Source organism: Anopheles arabiensis, chromosome 3, assembly GCF_016920715.1.
Source record: "Anopheles arabiensis isolate DONGOLA chromosome 3, AaraD3, whole genome shotgun sequence".
NCBI lineage: Eukaryota > Metazoa > Arthropoda > Insecta > Diptera > Culicidae > Anopheles > Anopheles arabiensis.
In genome coordinates this window covers 91,462,821-91,490,739 of record NC_053518.1, presented here as the reverse complement: position 1 = coordinate 91,490,739, position 27,919 = coordinate 91,462,821, and the positions used below count along the sequence as shown (strand labels likewise).

The following is a 27,919-nucleotide window of genomic DNA, read 5'->3' as shown; positions in this document are numbered from 1 at the left end:
CTATAGCGTTTGCATCTTGAATTGTTTTAATATAAACTAATTGCATTGTTCATGCATTATTAAAAGTATCCTTTTTTATACTACAACTTAGCCATAAGTGAGGTTCGTATTTTCAAAACGTTCATTTTATGCCGTCAAAACCGCACAACAGCAAAACCCTCCCCCCGAAAGACACAAAAAGTTAGAAATCGAATTTTCGATAAAAGTAAACCATCAGGGGATGTCGTTCGCTCTCGTCCCCGTTTCGGTCATTTCCCTTTTTATTGGGGGCCCCGGACCCGGGAGTAATGACACATCGCACACAAACACACGGGCGATAAAGCCCCAACCACGACGCACGGACGGAAAAGCATTGGCATGACGTTACGAAACGCAATCGAGAGCAGGATAGCAGAACTGTAGAAGAAAAAAAAACGAATTGGCTAAAACATGTGTAAAGTCTCACACACATGCACACACACATACACGCGCGGGCATTAATTAAGCGTCCTTCGCGCACGAGCCAAAACATCAAAAATTGCATTGCCGAAGGATTTGTGCACACACGCAGTGAAAAACTAACAACAACGCAAAATAGAGAGAGAGAGAGAGAGAGAGAGTGAGAGAAAATGTAATGCAAAAATCAACAAATGCAGCACCAATTGCGTTTATGCATTGCTGCACACAGTGCAGTTGCACACAAAAAAGGAAGGTACAATGCACTCGTGGTTGCATTCGCGAGCGCTCCTGTTTCATTCTAGCACGTTCGAGTAGGGGCAGTTTGCATCTCCCTTTCACTCTCTCTCTCTCTCCCCCCCTATGCAGCCGATGCAAGGATAGCATCGGCGCACTCTTGACTCTTGAGCGCGCTTCGTTGTGTGGGTAAAAGTGTTGTGCTGTGGATGCAAGTGCAGAAAAGGATGCAACTGTCTGATCGCGAACAATATGCTGATGATGATGATATGGTATTGGTGGATGCATTCGGTCCCAGGATAAGGGGAAATCAACTTTTGCTTATGAGAGGGAGAGCGATAGAGAGAGAGTGAGAGGGATTGCATTTCCCGCACATATGCAGCGCATGGTGAATGCACTTTTTTTTCCTTGCCAATGCACCTCAGGCGCTGATGGGGGAAGGAAAGTGGTGGTGAGGTTTTATTTACGCTAATTTTTCTTGTTTTTGTTCGCAATTCTTGATCAACACAACGGGAGGGACGGGGAGCAAAAGGGGGAGGCTTTGACGCGGGGTTGTCTGTTAGCTTTTTTTGTTGTTGTTGTTTGCTGTTGCTTCCTTTTCGCTGCAAAAAGACCTTTCTTTATTTATTTTCGTTATTTTCGGGCACGCGCCGAAGCGATAAAAGTGCATCTGCGCGCATTGTCTGCCTGTCTGCATCGCTGATGTTGTACATGCTGTTTTTTATTTTTCGGTTCTCCACACCTCCATCCTCCTGCCTTCTGTGCTATGCCTTGGCTACGTGTGTGTGTGTGTGTGGATTGATTTCCACGCCAGGAACCTTGGCCTTGTATCGTGCGCCTGTCGTCCCCGTGCTTTGGGGTCCCATTTTCGGTTGATTGCACTTTGGAGGTGCATTTTTATGCACTCTGCTTCTGCTCCTGCTCCTGCTGCTGCTGGTAGTGATGGTGCTGTGCGAAAGTGCAACAACTAATTTCAATTACATTTTGCACACACGATCGCGGAGCGCGCGAACGCCTTTCATCGTTTGCTGATGCTGATGGGGAAACGGTTTTTTTTCTTGTTTTCGAATCTTCTGGAATGCAGTCCCCCGGGTGAACGAAAAAAAACACGAAATAGACTAAAGTAGCAGCTCCGTAAAATGTATTTAGCTACGGGAAGAGGGAGGAACCCGCCCGCAGAATGCACTTTGCAGCTCGCGAGCTCAATCGCGCTTGTTTGATTTATGCACGCGCGCACCAACCACAGGCGGCTTTGGAGAAGCTGTTCGTCTTGTTTGGGCGTTTGCACGTTTACGGGGTTGCATCCATGGTGACAGAACAGGCAACGAGTGATTGATTTTTTTTCTTTTGGCCAATTATGTAGCCTTGTGTTAGATTCGATGTAGTTGCCGTGTTTTGTTGCTGTAAAGGCTTCTGCTTTAATTAACTTTGCAGCTCGTCCCAGTAAATTGTTCCCTTTTGTGGAGAGGCAAAAATAATCAAGCAATGGGCTCAACAAGGAAGAAATGGATATCCGTTTTATATGTATTAATTATTTTCAAAAACTGCTTCAGATATTGTTTAAGGACAACGAAAGACATTTTGGAGAATGTTCATGGATTAAAGCATACTTCATTATTCGTTTTTATTCTTATGTCAATCTGTATGATAGAGAATTTTACTTTCTCTCCCATTGGTAGACACGGTGCTGGAATTTTATTAAAATTGCCGCCCATTATGGCCTCAAAACAAGAAGTAAAGGGCGCTCACAACATCAATCACACCGATTGCAAACTAAAACATCAAAAGAGCGGCAACCACATAAAGCAATCATTCGCCTATATTGATATGCCGCCATCGTTTGCGGCATGGCCACTTAGAAATCCAAGAAAATAGACTTAAAAACTACTCTTAATTCTTTTCCCATTTTGCCCAAGGAACAGTCCCCCGCTACTTGCACTTTCGAACAATCGAAACGATCTTTGGCGAAGTGAAACATTTACCCTTAACGTTCTGCTTGAGTCTGTTGCCAGAGTTCTGTTCGCGTCTAACGCCCTCCTTGCCGTCGTTTGCACATTAGAAGCACCCTCTCGAAGTTTGAGTTCTTCACTTCCTCGGGCCGATTGCGCTGTGCCGCCAAAGCGGTGCGAGGTGCAACGGTTTCGCTCCGCCACCGCAGCGCAAGTTGGCCCAAGAGCGCGCAGTGCGATACGCAAATCGCCTGTTCGTTCCCGCAATTGCGCGAGGACTTCGGTTATGCCCGTGTGTGCATCAGACGGCACCATCCGGTGGATGCAATTCTTCGTTTCGTTTCGTTTGCTTCTGCTTGTTTCGATAGTGGTTCCGTTTGTTTTTTGTGATGTTTACGGCGTTAGATAGATAGTGTGTCCGTGGCGACTGGGGGTTTTGTGTAGGAAAAAAGGGGATAAAATACGCCAATCGGACTGTTGCAATTTGCTGGCTGTTGGTTACTGATCAATCGACCGGCTTGGCGATAGGCTTATGTGTTTTTTTGGTTTAAGCACTCCTCATTAATTTGCTATCATTTCCCAAGACTCTTTAAACGAGTCAGAATTGTTCAAAATCGAGTAAAATCCTATGATTTATTGATGCGTCTTTTACGCAAGAATATGATTGTAATCGCATACTTGTAAAGCATTCTTTAGCTTGTTGTTAATATGTTACATCTCCTACCATAAAGTATTAGATACCCATCAAAACCAACTTCAAACATGATTCAAATAAACATTAACACATCCGCGAAGCCCCATCAAAGGATACACATCGCCTAATGTGGCAAATAGCGTGTAATAAGCACCAGGAAGACGGGGGGAGACAGAACGGAAAAGAGCCCTGTTGCCTTAAACAGAAACACTGCAGAAATGGTTTCCGGGGGGAGGAGAAGAATTAAATAAAACAAAACCCCAGAAAGGCACACAACGCATCGAAAAAAGGTAACGACAAGAAAGCGGCGAATGGCGGGACTGGGGGGATGATCTTGAAAAATCGACGATTTCAAGGTTAAGGAATAGCGCAAGCACAGGAATAAGCCAGGCGGTGGATGGACCTTGTTTCACTTTTCAACAGAGGCAGCAAGGCGCATCCGACCGACCGACCGACCGCACCGAAGGAAACGTGTCTCGTCGTTGGGGATGAACGAGAAAGAAAAAACAGACGATGATGCACTTGGGCCCGGGCGTCGGAAGCGATGAGTAGTCGTTGAAGGTTTTTTGTTTGTTTGTTTGTTGGTTGGTCTGTTAAGATGCACGAAACTTGTAAGAAGCGCGAAAAAGGAGCAACTGTGGGTGTGAAGAAAGTGCGGATGGTTGAAGGCCAAGATACTGAAACTTTAAAGCGAGTGTTTTCAGCTTCAACAGTGGCCTGAATGAATCATTATGCATATCTGGAGTGAAAAATCTCCTGAAAAATCGAAGAAATGCGAAATGAATCACACCTACTCCATACCTGAACGCCTCTGTGCACTGTGGAAGGAAATACCCAGGAAGAAACAGAAACGGCATGAATTACGAATCTTGACGTCATCAGCAAACAAACAATGCGGAAAGTAATGCAGTTTTCGGTGAATTTCCCCAGAAGGAGATGGTAGATTGTATGCGAAATCCTCTCCTTTCACCGGGCGCGAATCATCCTTCACGGAGTAGCTTGAATCATCGTGCGAGAAAAAAATCAGTTGAACCATTTATTGTGCTTGCTTTGCAACCAAAACTCTTCCAGCGGTGGCCAATTCTGAGTGCCTGCTGGAGAAAGCAAGTGAGCTACGTTCACGCACTCGGTACCACCACAGAGTTCCACAGTTTGTGGCCGGCTTACGGGAAAGCGCAACAGACGACGAACGCGCGTTCGATCCTATTTCTAGCACCGAAAATCTCGTGTCCCTTTTTTCTTAGCTGTGTGCGTAAAAGCGTATAGAAACGGGTCTGGTGTGTATGAGTGCGTGTGTAGAAGAAAGTCGACCGAAATCGGGAACCGTTTTTGCCCGCCCGTAAGGAATCGAAGAAACTAGGTACAGTTGTGTACTTTCTCCTGAGCAACATAAAACACATAGACACACACACACATATACAGACGAGGAGGAAGTGTGCAGGTGAGCAGAGGTAATGTTGTGGTACGCTCTGGAAGGTTGGGACGAGGTTTGAGAAACCATATTGCCCAAAAACGGGCCCAAAGGAACTAGGCTGTCAATCAGCTTTTTTAGAGAGCACATGAGCCTGTGTAGGCCGGCTTGACCGCGTAGGTCGTTAGACGAAACATATGAAGAAGAGAGCATGTCACCTTTCCTCCCGGTACAATGTGCTGTGCTTCCCACCACGGTGGATCGCTGGCAACATTCGATAGGACATCGCCAAGTTCCGGCACACCTGGAGGAACCTTTTTTCCCCGGAGGCGAACTCTGCGCAGATTTGGAGCAGATCAGGTAGCGCGTTCTCCAGCTTCTCATAGGCGCGCGTATTTTTTGCCGAAAGAGTTCGCAACCGGCACTGCCTGCCTGTCCCTGCATGACCGACCTAAGACCCCAACCATTCCCCGTCCCCAGGCGTGTGCACTTTGCGGTGCGCGCGCGATCCCGGCTTTCCCGGCTTTCTGAAATCTAATCCGTCTTCTCGGCTCTCGCAATTCTCGGCTTCTCGTTGCTCGCTGTGGTTTCAAATTCGGAGCTTTTGTGACCCCCTCGCTGTGTGCGTGTGTGTGTGTGTGTTTGAGACCTCCCCAATTCCCTGCGGCCCCAAAATTGAGGTCGCGGCTGAAAGTTCGGGGCCCGGTTCGCTGACATGATGTCCCGCTGGCGTTCCTCGCGTGCTTGTGTGTATGTGTGTTTCTGTTGGCACATTTGCACTGCGCATGTCCGTTGCCTTGCCGTGTTGCCGGTGCTGCTGGTGTATGTGTGCCGAGCGATGGCGTCCCTTTTTTCTTCGGGCCGGTTGGGACGACTCCGTACCATCAGGCCGCCTTCCGTGAACCATGTCCCAAGGGTTGGGCTGGTGGTGGTGGTGGGACGGGACGCTCTCGGAATTGTTGGTGCGTCGTCCTGCCATGGCGCCTTGCTTCCTTGCAGCGTTGGTAGTGTGCGTTAGAAGTGCGCTTTTTGTGTGTCTCTTTTTCCCTGCGCGCATTTACTGCTTCTATTGTACGGTTTTGGCTTTCCAAGTTTTCGGGGGTTTGTTTTATGTCCTGCTTTTGCTTCTTAGAGCCGCAGCACGACGAGAAGGTAGGGAGAGCAAACAAAAAAAGGGTCCGAGCCGTGCCTTCCTATGCCGGGTCGGAATTGGTGTGTCTTACATGTCTGTGTGTGTGTGTGTCTGTATGGAATGCATGTCCCGGTGAATGGAATTGGAGAGGATCGGTGAACCAAATAAGAGTGCGTTCCACGATGGGACGCATTTCGGAGAGACAGCGAGCGAGCGTTTTGTTGGAATGGAAAATCTAACTTGCTTTGCCGTCGATAACATTTTCTTATCACGCGCGGCGGACGCGCGGGGGGGAAAGACAACTGGTCCCGGGTGGCGAGGTGTGACAAGACGATAAGCACCAGGGGTCGATGATCGGGTCAGAGAAAAACCGGGGATCAACTGACTCTCGCTTTTTTTTTGTCGCCCAGCCGTTTGGGAAAAATGCCGGTGGTGTGTGCGTGCGCGCGCGTGTGTGTGTGCGCGTGTATGCGAGAGCGAAAGGGACAGAGTGCGCACACACCTCACCCATACAGGCGCAACATCCCACGGCGGGGTGTTCCGAGCACCGTCCCGAGCGAGGACGCGCGTGTAAGCCCAGGTACACGCCGGACGAGCGCCGAAAATGGCCGCCAGTTTCTTCGGCACTCGGCAACCATCAAGACGCGCGCGGGGCTCTCGCAAACAACGCGAACCGAACGCAGAAAAAAACACACAAAACCAGTTTTTGTTGTTATTGTAAGCTAGGTAGGCGGCATCAGCCAAACGGAAAAATAAAATAGACGAAATTCTAAATTAAAACCAAGCAAACATAGCAAAACATCGCGAGCACCCACGCGGTTGCAAACGCGCGAACCTTTACGCAAAACGAGCGATAAAAGGGCAGAGTGTTTGTGTGCTTTCCAGTGCATATTTCACACTTCCGTGCGTGCGGTTTGATTTTCCTGCTAGTGTCACCTGTCACTCTTCTGCTGCCCCACCACCCATCGGGTGCATGTGTGCATTGTGTTCGTGACGGCGTGGATTGCGCGCAAAGTGTTTGCTACTGCTCCTGACTCCGGCTGACTGCATCGTGTGACAGTGCGACGGATTTTCCTGCATTTTCTACACCGTTCGGTTCTTGTTGTGTTGTGCGTGCGTGTCCTTGCGTGTGAGAGAGAGAGAGCATCTCAACGGTGTGCAAAATTTCCAGCATCCGTCTTCTTGGTCAGGCTGCATGTAAGTTTTATGTTTTTCCTGTTGGTCCTTCGAACCGGAATCATCACAAACACCTCGCCCCACACCCACGGACTACACTGTGCACCTACAATCAGGCAATACAGAACAGTGATTAAAACACACGCACACAGAAATGCACACAGGAATGTTTGAGGATTGTGGAAAATTGGTCGGGAACGTGCTTCACCGGTGGAAAAGTCACTATCCTGACGTCATCATCTACACGTTTGAGGAACGCCATGTTGTTTTTTTTGCTTCTTCTCCATCTGCTCGTCTTTCCATTCGCTCTCAAGATGTCCTGCAGCGAAGCCCGCTTCACGCATTCACACCGCGTTTCAATGGGAAATCAATAACCTCAGAAATCTGGTTAAAAATGTCTACGGCCTGCACTCTTTTGGCCATTTCAATCCATCGCTACCCCGGTTGGCGCTATGCTAGAACGGTCATTCAACTTCTAATGAAAGGGAAACACACTACTCAACGCACACTCACATGCAAACAGGTATTTGGGGGTCATCTACACGACAAGGGGAGGTGGCCTGTGTCCAGAGGGTCCCGAATTGGCATGGAAATTGCGCGTTTTCCATTTCGTTCGAAGTTCATCGGCCCACCTCGGTCGGCTGGTTGTGCTGGGAAAGGTGTACCACCCTTCCTCCTTGGCGTAGCCGAGGGAAGAGGTGTTCCAGGGTGAAAGAGAAAGCCTGAGTGAGTGCCCCGTGGCACGACCGTGGATTCGGGCCGTGAAATGTTCGAAGGACAACACGACTAGTAGCTGTGCTAAGGACGCCACCGCTCGGAAGCGCGGTTAAACACGCGCGTAAAACCTTCTTCTGCACTGTGCATGTGTGTCAGTGAGAGTGTTTGAGTGTGAGTGTGTATACGAAGAGGAAAATCAGCGTGAAAAGCATCCTTCGGTGTGTGAGTGTGTGAGAGAGCGAAGGAGAAAGCGAAAGCAGTGAGCGACCGAGATCGAGAGAGAGAGAGCAAAAACCAACGTACGGCTTGTGTGAAGCCTGAGGACTCGAGGTTATTGGCTTTTTCGGAGGATCCTGCACTTTTGCGGGACTTAACGCCGATAATTTCCTTGCCATGTCACCGGTTACAAGTTTCCCCTCTCGCCCCGAAAATTTCCCCTCTCGCTCTTTATCACTCACCTACACAGCTAAATACTAAGCAACGTCCCAAGTTCGATAGCACAACCATTACGTTGGAAAATCGTGATTTCGAGTGGTTCGAGAAGAAGAAAAAAAAGGCCCAAAGGAAACCTTTGAGCTTTCGCTAAGGATAGATGAAAGAATGATAAAGAATAAAGGCGGCCGAAAAAATGGAGCCAAGATTGTCATCGACACAACATTGTTCATGGGCATGCGGCACGCATCATCTCGGTGGATGTGACAACATGGCTGCAGAGCGCCCTTTAAACGGGGGAAATGAGCTACTCCCCGGGAAGTTAAAGGAGTTCCGGCTCCGGCCAAAGTTCCACCAGCTTTTTAACGGTGGTTCCTTTCGTTGTATTGTGAAGCAGGCTGTAGAAGTTCATCGATTGAGATTTCGCTTGAAACAGCACACACTATTGATACTAACGCCTTTGGGTGCTGGATGTGCTAAGAATAAATCATGCCAGCTAGCTTCTTGGAATCGGAAACGCAATGCTTGGAAAATCTTCAAACAACAAAAAAGCAAAATGTGCTTAATCGAAACGACATCGGGACGGCAGTTATCGCTCGCTCCGTTTGCTTATCGTTCAATCGTCTCCGGGGCCCTTTTTTTTTGTTGCTGTTGTTTGGTGATCAATATTCATGAGCATATTTCATTCGCTTCTTGCATCTAATTGCCCAGTGAGGCCTGTTTAAGGGTTTAGTGCCAATGGGAAACGCTCGGACGGATACAAAACTGTCATCTCATGCGGAATTAAGCACTCTTCGAACGTCACACAGACACACTCTCGAGATGCGTGTGCGCCATCCCGTTGCTATGCTCGGGACGTTTTTAAAAGGCTCATTAATTAATATCTTTATAAACAGCTACCAAAGGCCGTGCAATTGTAATTTGTAATTAAGTGCTCTTGTTTTGCTCCCCAAAATACTTTCCACCCCGGGGGTTGTTTGCTTTTGCAGCGTGCAGCGTGCTCAATGTGCTCCGGTATCCTGCTGGTGTCGCTGGATTGGATTGGGCCGACAATCTGCAAACCGTGGTTGCGGTGTTCCGGCCGATGAACTCCTTCCGGGCAGCAGGGTCATTAGCAGGGGCCGGCCAACACACGCTCGCCCGACTGTCACTCATTAAAGGAGGCGGCGGGTTAAGCAGTGTTGTGCACCTTGCGCACCGAGACCGCAAGACCACAACGCTGGAATGCATTAGCGGTGTGCAACAAAATCGGCCTGAGAGTACCTGTGTACGTCAGCTTGGCAACTGCTTGACTTCTTGATAATGAGCTAAGCGTGCAGAAAACAGCAAAAGGACAATGTGCAAAGGATCAAAAAACAAAAACCGTTCGTCGCTTCACTCCGATGGATGATGGATTGAGGTTAGAAGATCTGGGGAGGGGCCTCTGACGGTCTATCAAGATAGCGTACACTCTGGCCTGCAAACAAGCTCCGTCTTTCCAATCCCGTTTCCTGTTGCATGCAGTTAATTCTGCCACCGTGGGGCCTGCTTGGCTAAGTGTAATTGCTGTTCTGATGCGCGCTGTCCGGCTCGATAATTCGATTAGCAGCAACACTGCCAGCCGCAACAACGGCAAACAAACCACTGCCCCCCGGAGGCAGCAGATTCGCCACTGGTCAGCGTTTTCGTTGCGTCCCAAAATCCGATGCTTCTTAGTAGATGTACACACACACGTTCTGAGGCACCATACTTTGCTGCCGCTGCTGTCAATTATGTAATCTTGAGTATTGATTGATGGTGGGGATATGTGAGGTGCACCTTCTCGGTTTTAGCCTACCACGTGCGCGTGTTCTACACACATCGGTAGGTAGCTTCGGTGTAAGATGTGTGTACACCTGGTGCAGTTCGAGGTAGCTGTGTCTTTTCGGTTCCTTTCGGTAGGCACCCGGCAGCACTTGGGTTGCTTAGATGAACACACACAGATTTGTGCTGGTAATCTTTCGTAATTGAGCGAAAATATTCGCCTCCGGCGGACACACGCGGGTGCCAGTAGCAGTTGGATATCCTTTTTGTTGCCCTTTTTTTAATGCAGCTGGTGGGATCGTTTTTGCCGTACCAGTGCAAAGTAAACACGCCGAGAAGATTGTTTAAACGGTATGGCGATTGTTTGTACTATCAAAAAAAAGGAAACAAACATGGAAGCGTACCTAAAACATCGTCGAACGCGCCAGGAAGGTAATTTCATACGGAGGGTTCCTTTTTGTTGGGGGTTGCTAAGGTAACCAGGGCTTCGAGAAAAGCGTTGAAAGGAGGCTGCTTAGAAAGTGAGCTTTAATGTCTTTAAGTAGTTGTAGGAGTGGATGAACCGGGGGATCAGCGCCCTCTGGTGGAACAAATTGCAAGCTGTCAGCGAGTACTTTTAACACTTATCTGATAAACGAAAGGAAAGAATCTCTTAGTTTTAGATATTCTGTAGGCGATAATTCAGGCAAGAAGATGCTTCTAAAAAGGTCTTTCATTTTCCCCCACGAGTAGTCAGGAATGCTTCGCATGTTACCGTTCAACTGGAAAAAAGCAGTTCCGCCTCCTGCGAATTAGCAGTGTGTAATTTTCCTCCTGTAAAACTCCGGGACTGAGAGAGGCAGATATGGGGCAAAATGTTTCCTTGTTCCAAAGTTATTGCTCGTTAATGTGCGTCGCCAAGAAACCGACCCAAATATAACGTTGTTTGCTTTCCTTTGGCCCGTCGAAGGGGAAAACCCGTTGTTGCTTCTCAATTAAAGTAACTGCGTCGACTATGCTCGTACACTAAGCATTTAAAAAAACGCCAAACCCGAACGAACCTCTCCAAGGAGTGCCCGAATGTTGCTCACAGCACATGTGCCGCGAGGTGTAGCTGCTGTAGCTGGTCCTTTTGGCTTGTTTGGAAAATCTGGAACACGGGGACCGGGGGCTTCCGAAAGCGGAAGAAGCGGGCGGTTATTTACGCATTTGCCGATACACTTGATTTGCATATTCGCTTACGCACTTCCGCCACATGGGGAAGGAGTCATCGCACTCCTTCTTCTTCTTCTTCTTCTGCTCCGGCCTGTTACGTATCCTCACAGGCCTACAAGGAGCGTTATCCATCCGAGTGGGCATAATATTATTGATCCCTTGGGGAGGGAGGCGGAATGGAGGATGGAGGGTGTATGTACGTGTGGGTAAAAATTAATTCGATATCTGTGAGCAGTTTTAGTGCGGGGCCTGGGACGTAGAAACCAAGCTGCTGCTACTCCGGGCGGACCGTTTTGCTGTAGGATCGTAAAATAATTTAATATTATTCATGTTGGGGATGCGTTGTTGTTGTTGTTTTGGAGCGAGGTGATGGAATATATACATTGCCGTTGGAGTTGATGAACCATAAACCATCGATGAATGATAATTTAAGATAGAAGTGTGCTTTGTTTGTAATGTAAATGACGTATATTTTGGATCAAAATGAAGATTATGATTTCATAGTTAGAGATAGTGTTATAAACGTTCAAATACGAATGCTTTTATGTGCATCAATAGATAGAATGTAGTTAATTGGTAATGTAAAGATTCTTAACTTCATGTTACATTTCCACGAGATTTACATAGAAGAAAGGAGCCTTCAAATAAATCTCAATCTAAAATATCTTCTTAAAAACTGAACGAATCCAAAAATTATCCTAATGGTATCTATGCGATACAACAACGAGCAACCACGTGTAAACCCAGCCTGCTCATTGCTTGTCATAGCCAGCAAAACAGGATGCGTACTCTCCGCACAGAAAACCCGTAGGCCATCTGTATATTAGAAAACTATTCCCTAACTAAGCACCATCACGGTGGAAGCAAAAACCGAATGCCCTTAGAAGTCCGGGGCCCCGGGTGTCCTTTCGCACGTTCGCGTATACGGGTTTGAGAGGGTCCTTTTTTATCTCTAGCCAACAAATACACCACACACAACAAAACGCACTTCAGGCCGCATGTCAGTCCTACCATGCCGTCAAGGTTCGTGGCTTAGTTGCGGGATGGCGAAGTATACAGGGGAGCGACACAAAAAAAAAGCTATGGTTCACTAGCCTGTATGTATGTGTGATTTTTTTTCATTTAACGTTCATAGATTTCTTCCTTCCGTTTCTTTATGCTGGAAACGTGTTTAAGCCCGCACGCTTTAGTAAACTTGCTTTTAGTTGCTAGGGACATTAGAAGTTGGAATAGAAAATGTTGAAGGCATGAAAAAAACGACAGTTTGCTGGAGAGTTATAACAGCTACAGGATTGAAGCACGGGGTTCGTTGCGATTTTCCACTATATTTAAATGATTTTAAAATGATGCATGTGATTATGCTGTTTGCGACATTTTATATAGATATTTGATCGAATTTTCGACTACAAAAGAGAGCCCCAATAGACTAAACTGCAACACAGCGTTGCAGCTCGAATATCATTCTATTCCGGATTGAAATTGAACAATATTCCGACCTGTTAGTAAATCGGATTTTAATTGAAAAATTACCTCAAATTGTGAATTGATTACGTTTTTCCAAACTTTCTCCCAATTTTGCTTCAAATCCCCCCATCAGGAGAGTTTGAATCACCCGAGAGCACTGATTGCGTACGGGACCAAGCGTCATGGTTACCTGCCGCCATTTGCTTGACGTCGACTCCGCCGCTCGCTCATTACAGTATTATCTCCAACTAGATCTCTCGTGTGGTGAGCACGCGCGCATCGGTTTCGGTTTGGAGCTTGGTTGGCGCTCTCTGGCAACGCGTGCATAGCGCACAGAGACAAGCCGCGCGCGCGTTCGCTCCACACAGTGCGAGAGCACGCTGGTTCGGCTTTGGTGAGCGTCTTATCGTTGCTGCTCCCCATGCGCGGAGAGAATGTTTGTGGGGCTGGTTGTGTGCGCGCGTGTGTGTGTTCAGCAACTCAGTGACTTCAATCACATTTTTGCAAAGCGACGAACCTACTCGTTGAGTATCGTGGCGTAAGTGATTTTTTGTAAAGAGTTTTGTTTGTTCTCAATTAATTACCTGTCTGCTTGTCTGGATTGCTTCTGAATCTATACAACACTGCGGTTAGGGGTGCTAAAAGTACCGTTACGAAAAGATAAAAAAACGCAAGAAATGTGTCGTGTTTTATGAATTAACGCGTGTCGCATAACTTCTGCTTTGAGTAGAATGGAATGTTTGTGCTAATATCCAAACGGCCAACCACCTTTAGACCTTTAGAAGTTGAGTTCGTTGGTAATCTGCTGGTGCTGGCGGTTAAAACAAGTAGAAACAGGCAAAACACAGTTCTCGCGCATGCGTCATTGTGCTCCGATCATGTAGAATCCATGCATTATAATACACAACGCAATGAATGATCTTCATTGCTGTTCATAATCTCCCAAAATGTCAGTCAATCAATCGATAATGTTGAGAAGCAAAAACCTCATACGACTTTTCTGAAAGTAATTCGTTTGCAACCCCCTGCGTTTTGTACCGTTTCAAGCCATCCGATAAGAATGGTGAGCTGGTGAGTGTGATGAGGAAAACGCATGAGCACATTCCTAGTATTCACGTCATCTCACCAGCGTGAGAAGATCACCGACTGGCTGAGAGTGAACCGCCATGCGCGGCTATGGATTGCAAAGTCTACACAAAATCTCCAATCGACCAGATGGGAATGGGGGTTGGGGGAGGAATAAGGTAGCATAAAACCGTACAGTTATGGTTATGGAACCGTTTTCCAAACTTGTGCCCGTGTTCGATTAATTAATGACGCATTCGGTTGAGCGCCGGGTCGATTTCCGGCGCGAATCGTTCGCGCGTGACTCGATCGGAATGCGTGAGAGAGGCAGCTTGCCCGCAGAAATGTTTGATTTTTGTACTTCATGGCCCTGTTGGTGGTGGCCTATCTCGTTTACTCATCCCCCATCACTTCCTCCCCCCTCCCCCCACCAAAGAGTGCGTGCGATAAGAGTGTAGACAAGCGGTCAATGGATGTTTGAACCCATTTGGGTCGCCTTCGATAGCTCTTTCTGTGGGCATTTTAGCTTCCCGCATGCGTTCGCCCGGGCCAATTCAGCCACCTTCCGCGCCCTACACTACGGGCTTCATTCATTTTCCATTTTCCCTATCTTCCCTCCACTTTGGCGTGTTCCCCCGTTCCCCCCGCTGCTTTGCGTGTTGCGCTGGGAACACACACTAGCACATGGCCGGACGTGTGCACACACAGCTGGAAACTTCTCCATGCTCAAAATTCTCAATCATGCTCAACCTCATGCGTCTCAACGTCCCCGCTCGTCGCTTCCTTTTGCCCGCACACAGATACAGACGGACGCAGCTACATATACAACCGCACGTTATAATATTCGGCTGTTGTGTTCTGCCAGAATGGAATATTTTTCGGGTATTTCTTTTATTCGGCAATCCTTTAGACACGTTGGTGTTTTTTTTTTGGGCAATTGCTATGAGAATGTGCGAATGAAAGAGACGAAAAGGGAGGAAGAAAGATAGCGATAAAAAGAGAGAGAGAGATAGTGAGTGAGAGAGAAAGAGAGAGAAAGAGAGCGAGGATGAGAGAGAAAAAACGTTCGGGATGCTATGTTTGCGTTCTCATATTTTCCGTTCTTTCCCTTCCGTCCCGCTTTTGGTGGTTTCGATCCCTCGCAGGGTTTCCCCTTTCCCTGCTGGGAAGAGGTCTGTTTTACCGGCAATATAGGAACCCGACGCTGCCGGCTAGCTGTGTGTGCGTGTGTTTTCGCTGCGTTTCAGGGCTCGTACAAGCGTGTGCGTAAGCGCCTCGCGCATAGCGATCGATCGGGAAGCGCACAACCCGACAGTGAGTCTCGAAACTGTTCAGTTATTTTCGAAAGTACACCCGATCGGAGAGCACACGCCGCAGAGCGAACAGCGCCACGACCAGCCACGACCACCACCACCACCAGCGGAAAGTGCGGAGTGCGCGTTGTCCATTTTCCCACATCCCGTCGTCGAATACGTTGTTTATTTTATTGTTTTGTTTGTTCGATTGTTCGGTGTTCGGTGTTTTCCCCGTTGTTGGTTGTCGCCGGTTGAATTTTCCGAGTGCGGTTTATTTCCGAGCGCGCGCCCGTTCGAACCCCCCGTTTAAAACAACGACCGCGCTTAAGCAGCTACTAAGCAGCGACAACGCTGCGCGACAGAGTGTGCGGATTGTTCTATCGTTCATCCGATTTCGGAACCGTGAGCATCAACTTCGAGATTTTGCAACTTTCGATCAAACAGTAACGATTCATACGTGTGCGTTAATCTTGATCATATTTTTTTCTCTCTCAAATCGTGCCGCGTGGTTCCTTTTCGTGCGTAGTATTTGTTGCTTATTTCCTTCTGCGAGAGCGTATGTGTACGAGTGTGCTGCCGGCGGGGTTGTTTGTGTGATTCGTGGTGTCGAAAATATTTCCGGCGAACACCGACTATCGTCCCGACACGTTTGACCAAACGGTTGTGGTTTGTCTTTAGTGTGGTTTTGTTTGTCCGAAAGCGTAGGTTTTCCAGCGTTCAATACAACTAAAAACACGATAGAGAATACGAGCGAAAAGCACACTCCATACGAAAAAGCGTACAGAGATTTTACACACAAATTTGGCACATAGTGCGTGACGAATAAATAACCATCACACCGTATAAGGGTACGGCGTGTTTGAGTGCTTGGGTGAGAGCGAGCAAGAGTGAGCGAGAGAGAGCGAGGGAGAAAGATGTTAAATATGAGAACACGCACCAGTGAGAGAGGTGATCGACTCGTAAATGAGTAGAAAGATTGTTAGAGGCACAAAGCAACCGGTGTTTGTGTGAGTGTGCATGTGTGTGTGTTTGTGCGTGAGTGGACATTGGTTTTGATCCAATAGCGGCTTAGTAGTGCCGTAAGATAGCGCTTAACTGTCAACACAGCACTCTCGCCTTATAGATGACACTAAACTGCACCTCTACGGGAACAGTACAGTTGTCCAGCATCTCCAATCTGTACGCGCGCATGTTTGTGTGCGTGTATTGGGCATTGATCGGTTTTTCGACCTTCCATGCGTTTTCATGATTTGCCTGCTCATTTTGCGTCATTATGACGGTAGCAAACACCCATCCATGGTTGGGTAGGAAGCCATCCTTTCTTTCCTACCGTAATCGTTGTACTGAAGTAAAGCAAATGTATACATTTTTACATTTACCTTGCTAAAATTCGCTGTAAAATTATACGATCAGATGGGTCTGTGACTTCATCCACGACTCCATCCATTCCTCTGGTTCTCTCTCTCTCTCTCCCTCTTGCTGTTTCTAGAAAAACAGACACGAGCCCGCTTCGAACTGCTGTGTCAATAATGGAGATGCTGTAGTGGAACCGAGCGACTTTAATCGAGCAAAAGTGTTCAGGGCTCTTCTCATCTGTTCAATTTGGGCTGGCCGCTCTATGTTGTGTGAGATGTATTCGTAGAAGTTATTCCTAGAAAAACGATGCCAAATCTCGACTCCATTTTGGGTAGAATAAACGAAACAATACGTATGCACAGCACGGTTTTGCTATTAGCCGGGTCTTTGTGTTGTAAGATTCCAAGTTCTTGAATATTTTAGTATACTAGTACTACAACTGCATCTCACAGTGCTAATTTGTTATCACCATGCACGTTTAAGCATGGTTTCCTTAAGTATACTGCTGGATACTAAGGATATGCTTTTGGAAACAACTTTGTGTGTAACACTTTGTGCGATTGATGTATGCGTTTGTGTGTGTGTTTTTCTCTCCTCCTCCTCGTACCTTTTCGTAGAGCCAGTAAAGTCTAACTGATCATAATGTTTCTTTCCAATTTCGTCCAATTTTTTTCTCTCTGTCTCTCTCCCTTCCATTCAACCGTACAGCTAAAAGGTTTAGGAAAAGTTTAGCTACTCCGGCAGAAAAAAAAACCCATACACGACCTCTAAAACAGTACCGAACAAATAGGGCACCGGTACCAGTGACAAACACACACGTGCGTGACCGTCCCACGTAAGCCACCACGAGTTGAGGCAAGATTTCGGCCCAAGAGAAAGCTCTCCACGTTGTTATTACCAACACCCATTTACCGCTTGCTACCATTATTATTATTATTATTATTAGTATCACCATTGTTGTTATTAATGTTTTAAGTTACTTAAAACGTGCGTGGCAAGCGATAGAGAAAGAGATAGAGCGTGAGCGAAGGCGAGTACGAGAGTGTATCAAAATCCAACGCGTGAGTGGTGGTATGCGTGTAGTAGTAGTAGTAATCTCTAATGTGCTATATTAGCAGCAGGTAACACGCATGAGAGTTAGCGAGAGCGCCAGTGCTAGTTCTGGAGGATAATTGTGGCAAGCAAATTACACTGATCGTGTATGCGAAGGATTAAACTACGGATTCGTTTCGACTCGTCAAAATTACCCATTTCGGCCCCCCAGTGCGTGCGTGTGTGTGTGTGTGCGTGCACGTGTATCTATTTCCCGGTCTCGAACCCCGTAGTCCCGAGTCGTTACGATATTTCTGTGTCTGCAAGTCCTCGCGATCTCCAAAAAGGCCAGGCCAGTGTTTGGTGAATCACGCACGTGTCTCTTCGGAAGAATTCATTTTGGAAACGAGCCACTGATAAAGTAGACTACCGAGCGGGCTGCTTCAGTGTTGGTGTACTGTGTGTGTGTGTGCGTTTATTTGTTCGTTTGTGCGCGCGTTTATATGTGTGCTGTAGTTGTACCGGTGTGCCTCCCGTGGTTCCGTGCATTCCGTGTGTCGTACTGGTGGACCAGTTTCTAAGCCCCTTGTCCGAGCGAAGGATTAAGTCTCGATCTCGAGATCCAGAAGCGCCTTGGAATTGTTCAGCATCACTGACAACAGCGACCCCTGCAGAGCAACAGCAGCGAGCTACACATTTAGTAGACAAATCGAGATCAGATAGTAAAAGATGGCGTCAAATTTGGAGCAGTTTTCGGAGCTGGAGCTGTCGAAGGAGGATCGTGAGCAAATCTTCGACCCGCCGTTGGATGCGCCCAAAACACAGAATGGTGCCAGGTGAATATTTCATTACGATTAGTAACGCAACGCTCCTTGTAGAACTAGGTCCTTGTAGGTCTTTGTCCTTGTTGAAAATGTGTGTATTTGTTTATTGTTCATGATTTGGTAGATCCACAATATCCCAAGGGGCGGTCCCGTGGTACAGTCGTCAACTCGAACGACTCAATAACATGCCCGTCATGGGTTCAAGGCTAGAATAGACCGTCCTCCCGTAGCAAGGATTGAGTATCCGGCTTCGTGGTTATGAATTAAGTCTCGAAAGCCTGTATAGGCCGGCATGTCCGCTTAGGACGTTACGCCAAAAAGAAGATAATATCCCAATAATGAAAAATGTAGTAAAAATCGTCCATCTCCATGGAATTGGATATGTACTTCCTTGCGTGTCTTTTGATCTGTACACTAACGATAAACTGTAAAGTATTGGAAAGATCCCTAAAGTAGTGTCAAGTATCTCTGATACGGCGAAATCGTTCCCACACACTTACGCATACACTCCCACAGTTTACGGTGTGTTCAGTAAACTCCACAAGCCTCTAAACCCTCGACAACCTCTAGTCTTACCTTTCCAATCGGTTTCACACCGACCAACCCATTGAGCGGAACGGAGGATGGGAAGATGCTGTCCTCGTCCTTGGACGAATTGCTTCCAAAATCTGCTCAATTCGCATAATCTCGTCCAAAATTCGCGCGCGGACCGACGATATCCCATTCGCGTACCTTCCCCGTTCTGTTCATCACTGCTGCTCCTCCGTCCCTGCATGGGCTCGGTTGGAGTAGTTCCTAGCGGTGCGGAGGTCCTCGTTTACGGTTCTCGCGCGCTACCTGATGACGGTCGTCTTGTTCTTTCGGGCTTTCGGCGGCAACCTTTCTTACCGCGTGTGTGTGTATGTGTGTTTACGGTCTAGAGTTGCGCGGTGCTTTGCCTGCAAGAGCCCCTTTAGAGAGAGATTGCTGTTGTTTTTTGCTGTTTGTTTCTACTCCCCTTCCCTTTTTGCAGTAGCAGGACAGGATCGGTCCCTTTCTTGTGCCCAAAATCCGAAAATTCGCTTCTACAATCCTAAACGATTGCCTGCTTCGTCACTCTCTCGCTCTTTCTGTCCCACTGGCTGTCAGCCCATCAAGGTTCTCCTGTTCTGGGCCGTTTTCATCCACTGTGCTGCCCTTCCCTCCGGCCACCGGGGTTCCTTCTGTTTTCTGCCGCGAACGGGTCCGCTCCTAACCGCCCATCCTGGAATCCGACCGAACCCAATGGCCAACATTTATATAATACCTCTTGGCTTCAGTATTCTTTCCTCCGGTGCCGTAGTGTTTCGCCGTGCTTGTGTGCTCCCTTTGGATGTGCACGCTTTTTGCAAAACTGTGCTGCTCAAGGTTGCGGCTGCTGGTTGCTAGAGCGCGAATTTTTGCCCCGTAGCCCGAACTCTACGCCTAGATGGTCGGTGAGGAAGAAGACGGCAGGACCAGGACCCTCGGGGATTATGAATATTTCGGTGCGCCTTTCCGCGCGCGCGCTCCTCGTTGTTGAACTGCTCAAATTTCATATCCATACGCGCCCCATCATATCGCATCATCATGTGCGTTGTGTGGTGGGATTGTGAACGAATCCTTGTACTTTGTTGCGCGCAGGAAGGAAGCAGAAAGCATGTCACGAAAGAACAGTGGACGGTCGGTTTGCGTTTCCCAGGTGGAACAGGAGGAACATGTACCGAGCGTTGCATAATCAAGCTGGAAGCAATTACATCATATCGGAATCTCTCTGTGCCTGATATGAAGATTATTTGCAATCTTGTAGGCCAAAGAGAGTCAATAAAAATGTATATGCTCGCCTACAGTCATTCCATCCATTCGAGTACCAAACAAGGGCAAACGCTTAAAAGAATTCTCGCAGGGCTTGTTTGTGACATTGGGCAGTAAAATAATTAATTGTCTATGTTTTTTTTTTCAATTAAGCAAACCATCATCAAACCAAACTCAAGCAACAGAGGTGAGGCAAAGGCTTCCGAGAAGGATTCAATGAATGGAGATAGAGATGGTTCTGCGAAAAAGTTGCCCCCCTAAAAATCCCCACGAAAGCAAGATGGGGTTCAAATTTTGCGTTTTTATGCGCTCTTTAACGGTACCTTTTATGCGCTACAAATCTCGGCGAACGCAAGGCACTAAAAGCGAAAGAGATGGGAGCCCATGCTGAATTCTTTCAAACTGATCATCAACCAACACCAAGCACCCTCTCCTCCGGGAACGCTTCTTTGATCGATAGCGATCTTCTCTTTGTGCGAGATCTTTCGAGAGAAGATGTCTGGGGTTTAAATTGAATCCACGCACCAGAAAAGAGATCGGCGCTTGAGGTTTCCCCACGTTCGTCGATGATTTATTGGCCGACAGACAGGCGTTTTGGGACGTGGTTCGATTAGGCAAGCCCTCTCCCCCCGGCTAAGCCATTTATTAAAATGGTCTTTTTCGGCATGGTTTGTACCTTCATCATAAACCCTTTCTGTTTTCGAAGGCGTCCAGTAGGTGGCGCCACCAGCTTGTACACTTAAAGTTGACAGTTATAACGCGCCAAATTGTGATATATCTGATAAAAAAAAACCTTAAAATAAGAAGATAAAATAGGCAATTATTGCACAGCTTTATTGCATAGCAGTAGAAATCGTGTTAAGAACAAACCACATGGTTGGTTCTTGATTCCACGCCTAAAACAATGCCCAAAACTTGACATCAGAAAACTGGAGGATGCATTCGGGAACAGCAAGAAGACACATTAGCGAGCATCTAACGACAAAAGCATACGGAAGAAAAAAAGAAGATGCAAACTCCAGACACGCATCGCGAGAGAGGATGGCTTACATTTATCACCTGTTCATTTCCTGTTCGTCGTCTGGCCCAACTGCCGGCTGGCGAGCTGCCGAAATCCGTCGCGAATCCGGACACTCTGGGAATCGATTTTCTGCTTTGTGCATGGCTGTACCTGTTCGCCTGCCTCCACTGAATGCTGGGCTGTGTTAGCGTGTTTCGGCAAGTTTCGCACCGAACGTGGTGCAACGGAAAAACACAGAACGCGATGCAACAGTAGCAAGAAGCCAAACCGCCGATCCCTCCACTCTGCACCTGACTTGCACGGCCGCCTGCTTGCAATAGCAGCTTTCGACGACTAACCTCGTGCACCGGTTTCGCCACTTTTACTATCATCCTGCGCCTCCGTTCCAATTCCCCTGCGAGCCGGGAGGGCGATCATCCTGCTGGCGGCTGGCTTGTCGCGTAAAAGAGATTTGCTAACCGGCAAAAAGGAGACGGCGCAGCGTTTGCGGTGGCCTGGGAAGTGGCGCACTCTAACCTTGAAACTTTGGCGAGAAACTCGTGGACCAGACATAGAGCAGAACGGCTGGCAGCCGCCACAGCGATGGAGTGAACAGAAAGCAGTCAAGACAACCACAACGGAACAAAAAATGTTCCTCACAGCGCTTGAAAATGCGCGGGAAGCTGCAGCTCCTTTTTGTGTCGACTTCTCCTTCTGTGTTCGCCGTTTTGGTGGCAGTGATCCTCGCCAAAGGGCGGGAGGGCTTTGGGGAGAGCTTCTCAGTGTGGTGTTTTTATCTTCTTCTTCTTCTTGTTCTGTTGATTGCTCCGTTGTTGCTCCGAGAGTGGCAGTATGCAGTTTTGGTGCTGCATACTGCATCCTTCCGCGAATTGGAAGATCTGTCTCGGTTGTTTTTTTTTTTTGCTTTTGGCTAAGCGTTGTTATTCTCATCCTTCAGCCCCCGAAGAGAAGTTCACCTTGAACAAGTTGGGGCCGCGTTTCTGTCTTAAGATTTAAAGTTTCCGATGAATCCGCTCTCCCAGGGACGCATCGGGCGCGAGTTTGTTTCGTTCCCAGGGACGCATTGAGCATTGAATTAAAGCTTTGAAGGCTCTATTGGAAAAGAGATATGCCCAAAAATTGCTCCTACTCTTTAATTGTAACGTTCGGCCAATAATTAGCGCATCGGTCAACATTCGCGATCGTGGCTGACCTTCAGCAGACATTGAACATTCATTCTCTAACGGACGCCTTTTTACACGATAGTTTAAAAAAAACAATCCACCATTTTTAACACCTTCCTTCTTTCAAGCGCCCAGCAAATGCAACAGATTGTGCTCCATCGAGAAAGTGCAATTGCAGCACATTCTTCCATACGTAGCCCATCACTTCCACGAGCTGCAAAATGCACGTTGCAACGACGGTGCTGTCGGTAGCATAAAAATATGATCCATCCGTCACTGCGGGACGGCCCAGGACGCTCCGGGGGAGGTACACGTGTGTGTGTGTGTGTGTGTGTGTGTGTGTTTGTGTGTATTATGTAAGTGGAGCTCACTGGGACAGTATATCGTTACGCCACGAGTCGGCTTGCGACATTCCCTCCCGTGCGCACGACGGTGCACTTTTTCCCGTTTTCTCGGGAAAATTGGCAAACGGAGAGCTGCAACGACCCATCGTTATGCCTTCTTCTCACCCCCCCCCCCCCTCTCACATCACCTTTCCATCGGCCTCGTGCCACGTTTTGCACACCAATGCAGTTGTTGCAGTGCAGCCGGTAAGGGTCAACGCGAAGATTGGATTATGTTTTTTCCGCCCTTCGCTTGCCCCGTTGCGTCCCCGGTTCCCGGTGGTACGAAATATGTTGTGATTTGCGTTGGGCTTTTAAATTCCAACTCTCCGCTCTCGGTGTGTGGCTCGGTTGGCTGCGAAAGAATTTGCATGTGCGTTTAATTTTTGCGCTTCCACTGCATCAGGTTCATCGGAGCATGGTACAGTTGCAATCGTGCTTCTAGAAGATGGGCGATGCGCTGTCTGACGATTGCCGACGATATACAAACGGATTTTATTACTGGAAATGTGTGTGTGTGTGCGTGTTTGACCGGGGCCAAGCGAGATATAGATTAAGCGGAGAAGAGTTTACGATTCAGTAAAGAATAGTTCGCTGACGTGGTAGTAGTTGGTTTTAGTACACGATTTATAGTGACTACGGGGTGCTAGTGGTAGTTGTGTGACTATAGAAAAGAAGATAATGGAATTTTGGACGCCTTTGGATGGACAGCAGTATCATAGGTATCTTACATTTTACAAGAATATCAAAATTCTGAGCTTTGGAAATACGGAATATTCATTTGTTCAATATCATTTCACATAGTACTATGGCCTACTAGATTTTGACATTTCTTCCACATGATTTGACAGCGTATAAACGTTTATAGTCATGTTTTAAAGAGTTCGCTTTTAGAAACAAGACTTTAAGGGTTCTATTGTAAACTAATTTATTTAGCAACACAATTTACCAAAAGCCAAGTTATTTCGGATACTTATATTCCTCAACTCAACTCAATTCGCTCATGTTGAACAAGGTGATTTCTTTGTTCTTTGTATATACTAAAATTAATGTTTAAATTAGCTACGTATTAGTCCTGACATTTTATTGTTAAAAAAAACTACTCATTATGTTAACGACCAATTACTTCAAACGCTGCTGCTCTTATGTCTTGAGAATCTAATGCATGAAGTTCTTCATAGAACAACACAGCTCATAACACTATAAAATTCTAATTTTTAGGCTAAGGATCTAAAAAACCAGAATCTGTAAAGAAAAGAAAAGCATGGAACTAAGAAAACAAAACTAAATTGCGAAAAAAGCAAAGAAAACAAAGAGATAGAGAGAAAGGGTAGCTAGTTTCGCTATTGTAAAGAAAGGGAAACGAATTATGCTTCAAGTGTCAATCATCGCTCGTTGTGCAGGATCGCAAAGGGCCAACTTACCTATTCCCATCCCTTCCCCCCCCAGCTGAACCTGCCCTTCGAGATCTTCAGCCCAGCGTTTGACCGAACCCTCGCGCCAAAGCTCCAGGAAACAGATATCCTCGTTTCGGTGGCCCTGCTCCGCGCCGTTCCAACCCGTTCCCTCCGCACCCGCCGGCTCCACCGATGAGATCCGCTTCCGCAACGCAAAGGGGGAAAGCCAAGCCTTTTTCGGCAACCAAATTTCGGGCATCTTGCTCTCTCCTTTTCTCACTGCAACGGTTTCGGTGCTCGGGGTTTGCAAATCCTTTGCTGCCGAAAATCTGCACGGGCTGCTCTGCCAAACTGGTGCGGTGCGGCTCGGTGGTAGCCTTGTGTATGCGCGCACAGATATCCGTTCTGCGCAAACGCACACACTTGCGCAAGCGTAAGGAAAGGAAAAAGGCAGCAAAGGGGTTTGCTGCCAGCGCGCGCAGTATAGGTTTCACAGGGGGCAGTTGTGAGAGCGCGGGCCTAGAACGATCAACCGATGGTTGAGGAGGGGTGGCAGGAAAGCGCGGGGAGAGGAGGATGCGGGGCGACACGAACGTGATGGAAATTGGACAGATTCTCATCAAATTTTGGCAGTGGATCGGAACGGGCGAGTGATCTTTCTCGTGTATGTGTGTGCGGATTTCGTTTTTTTTGTACCTTGGTTGTTTGATGCGCGTCTTGTCGTGTCCTGCCGTCCTTCTAGTTGTCTAGGTTCGAATAGGCTTCTTCTTTCCGGTCGTGGCTTTCCGTTGCTCTTTGGCGAACGCATGTGAAAGGATGATCAGCTTCTTAGGATATCGCAGCTCCCTTCCTTCTCCCGGAACCGTGCCAGCGAAACGATTTCCTGTTCCTCCCGATTATCATACGGAGACACACACAGACACACAACACCGAAACGTTGACCGGTCGGGAGACAGTTTGTTGTCCAAATTTGTTCGCTATCCGCCGTGTGGAGGGAAATATGTAAAAGAGATCAGTAGAGCCAGGCAAGAGAGTTAGAGAGAGAGAGAGAGCGTGCGAAGCGAAGTTCATTGTTCCGGTAGGCGGGAGAGCAGAGTTTGGTCACGCCGAACCAGGGATTAGATACAGGAAGGAACGAATTTTAATATCTCCTATTGGCAAAAAAGAGGCACGACTGGCTTCCCGGGTATGGCACGGCTGAGGCGAGATAATCTTTCCCGATTGAAAAGTGATTCAAAAAGTCAAGCCATAGGAGCCTCGCCACTCCTCGCCAAACTGTGGTGGATTGGAAAGCCATTATCCCGTGCGAATCGGTAGCTTAGGAATCGAGCAAATCGACCATGTGTGCGGCTGCGTTTTCAAAACGGGCACACAGAAAAACACACAGCATGGTACGGCTACCCAGCGGGCATTGAAACGGACATCCGGCAGTAATTGCGCCAGAAGCACGTATGAACGCACACTCACACACTCACACGAGGGAAAAGGAATCGCACATAATCGATGAGGGATCGATTTTTAATCCGAACACAGTACAGTAGGCTGGTGCTAATGGTACCTGAAAGACCTGAAGGAAGTGAAGCGATCCTTGAGAATATTGCATGTGGAGAGGGCACAACCGAGGGCGAACAAGGGAAGTCACGAACCGGCAGCTAACACGACGCATTGGACGCATTGATCCTTTAACGACTTTGCCGAGTGGTGGTTGTATTTTTGGAAATGAATGAAGAACGTAATGTACAATGGACGAAAGATGCTGCCCGAAAGGAAGAACCTAAAAGCCGAATAGGAATGAGCAATTATCTGGATCTTGGTTGATAGTGATCGTTGGTCGTTAGTTTCGTAGTTTGGAGACGATATATTTGTGGAATCTTTTGGAACATTTTGGAATTCATTTCAGACTGCGAGAATTCATTCATTCATCATTTCAGATTTCAGAAGATCAGACTGCGGGATATTGGAGTAGTTGTTTCGGAATTAAAAGCGTTACTCCGATATAACATCAGATATTTCAGTTAGCAGTAGTAGTCTCTTTTGTTATTCTACAGGTATTACAAAAAAGTTTGCAAGAAGATACCAAAGGCTTTCATTTGAACGTGGAAGTTGAAGAATAACTTCAATTCATTTGGAGTTGAATATCAGGGTATTAGATATCAATAATATGATACCAAACACTGGTATTTGGCATTCAATTTCTTGAAGAAGAACTTTAACTCATCCAATAGAATGCACCGCGCTTTGTTGTCGACTAATCGTTAGTCACTTCGTTCGGCAAAGTTGCTGCAATCCTGATGCTACTGCCATCTCACGACCTCCTTTAATCGTGGCTAACGAGAAGCTAATGAGATTGGAGGCTGATCAGGCCTAGGCAGAAGGGAAATTCATGCATTTGCCAAAGCAGCTACATGGGTGCATTAAAGATGGGAATGGTCACACAATGCCAGCAAAATTCTACTCCGTGTTGCGCTAAAACTACCTTCCTTAGCCCCGAACCCCTAAAATCCCTCCTTTCGCTTCGCTGCAATTTGTTGCTTTCGTCAGGTGCTGTTGCACAGCGGGAAAACACGGGGTCATCGAGCGAAATGCACTCCAGCGAAATCGGGCAAAAAGGGTGATGCACAATTAGCGGGGAAAAAAGCCCGAACCGAACCCCCGGCAATGCGAAGTGCTCGTTTCTTCACCCTTTGCCGTTGTCTATTGTAGTAAATTCGTGATGACCTTTCCGCAGAATCGGATTGTTACGAGAGGTTTTGATGGAGGAAAGTGTGATAAATCGCGTATTTGTTTCGCGTTTCTCTTTGCCATTTCGGATGGGAATGAAAGCAGAGCTGCTGGAGTGTGATGTGTTAGGTAATGGAGACCACTTCAATACAATACGGAACAGAACTACTGCTACTTTATGTTCTTGCGATTGTTCAAATGTTGCTAATTAATATGCACTCGTTTGCTCGTTTGCTGAGAATCGTTTACCCCGTACTTGAAAAGAAAGGTTTCATGCTTGTTTGTTGTTCCTCGTTGTTTATCTAATTCAACTTCCACTAATTGATCGTACCTTTTTGGTGGGCAATCTTGCTGTTTTAGTCTCCGCGCCTCACCGATGGTTCGATATGGTTCGATTGTCCGATCCCAATTAATAGAAGGTTGCTCCCTCTCGGAGCTCCGCATCTGGGCTGGTGTAGAGAAGAAGAGGAAAAAAACAAACGCCCAAGAAGAAACACACTCCGAAACTCAGAAGTGTAAAACTCATTCACCGGCAATGAATTGAGTCATTGCATAATTGTTTATTGCCCCGCACTCTGCCAACCATTTTGGTAAGTTTAATAGGTGACGGCGGGGTAGGAGGGGTGGTGTTTTATTAGTGGTTGAAACTTTTCGGTATAATTCATGAACCGTACCGTTGGCGGAGGAAAACGGGACTTTCGCCTTCCGTTCCGGGTGGTTCGCTTTATTATCGTTCGCGCCCCGAACCTGCGTGCAGCTTTTTCCCGGTGGGGTTTTTTTTATTCCTTCCAAAATGGGCAGCTAAATACTGTTTCTTAAAAAAAATGTCTGCAACTTTGTGCGTTGGCTTCATCGCAGGTTCAAATCCCGCAGCACACGTGGCCACTAAAAGATGATGTACTGTGCGATATATTGCTATGTGTGGTGGTGGTCGAGTCTTTTGCTGCGAGACTAGCCAGATGCTCCCAGCTACAAATCTAGCACACGGAGCGAAAACCTCTCTCAACAACGAAACAACAGCAAACAAAAAATGGTTCATTAACCTTAGGAGGCCGCGAAAACAGTTTCGGCGACTGTGAAAAACAGTTGCGTCAAAAAAGGGAAAAGCTCGGTGAGAAGGGGTGTACGGAAAATCACCGTTTTCGCAGTTTTACTTGTGTTACATTAAATGCTGATTCGATTTCCGGACAAATTGTTAATCTTTTCCAACGGTTCCTACAGTCCGCT

General features: G+C 47.2%; 2 protein-coding genes across 10 annotated transcripts in view; one reads left to right on the top strand and one right to left on the bottom strand.

Moving 5' to 3' along the window:
- The window catches only part of LOC120902545 (insulin-like growth factor 2 mRNA-binding protein 1), a 66,435-nt gene that overhangs the window by 8,012 nt on the left and 30,504 nt on the right, over positions 1-27,919 (top strand). The window contains exons 1-2 of one of the 9 annotated variants that reach the window (XM_040311379.1): positions 15,026-15,684; positions 17,048-18,207. The exons of 6 other annotated variants lie outside the window; for them this stretch is intronic. In XM_040311379.1, coding sequence (XP_040167313.1) covers positions 18,101-18,207 — 107 coding nt within the window. In that variant the 5' untranslated portion in view covers positions 15,026-15,684; positions 17,048-18,100. Of the gene's footprint in view, positions 1-15,025; positions 15,685-17,047; positions 18,208-23,180; positions 23,297-27,919 lie in introns of those variants that run through there. 2 more of the 9 variants (XM_040311380.1, XM_040311388.1) reach the window with 2 other exon arrangements.
- On the bottom strand, positions 20,899-21,421 carry LOC120902550. Its single transcript, XM_040311394.1, has 2 exons — positions 21,058-21,421; positions 20,899-20,982 (listed from the first exon to the last, which is right to left on the bottom strand). Exons 1-2 carry the CDS (start codon positions 21,397-21,399, stop codon positions 20,929-20,931), a joined length of 396 nt encoding a protein of 131 aa, XP_040167328.1. The 5' UTR covers positions 21,400-21,421; the 3' UTR covers positions 20,899-20,928.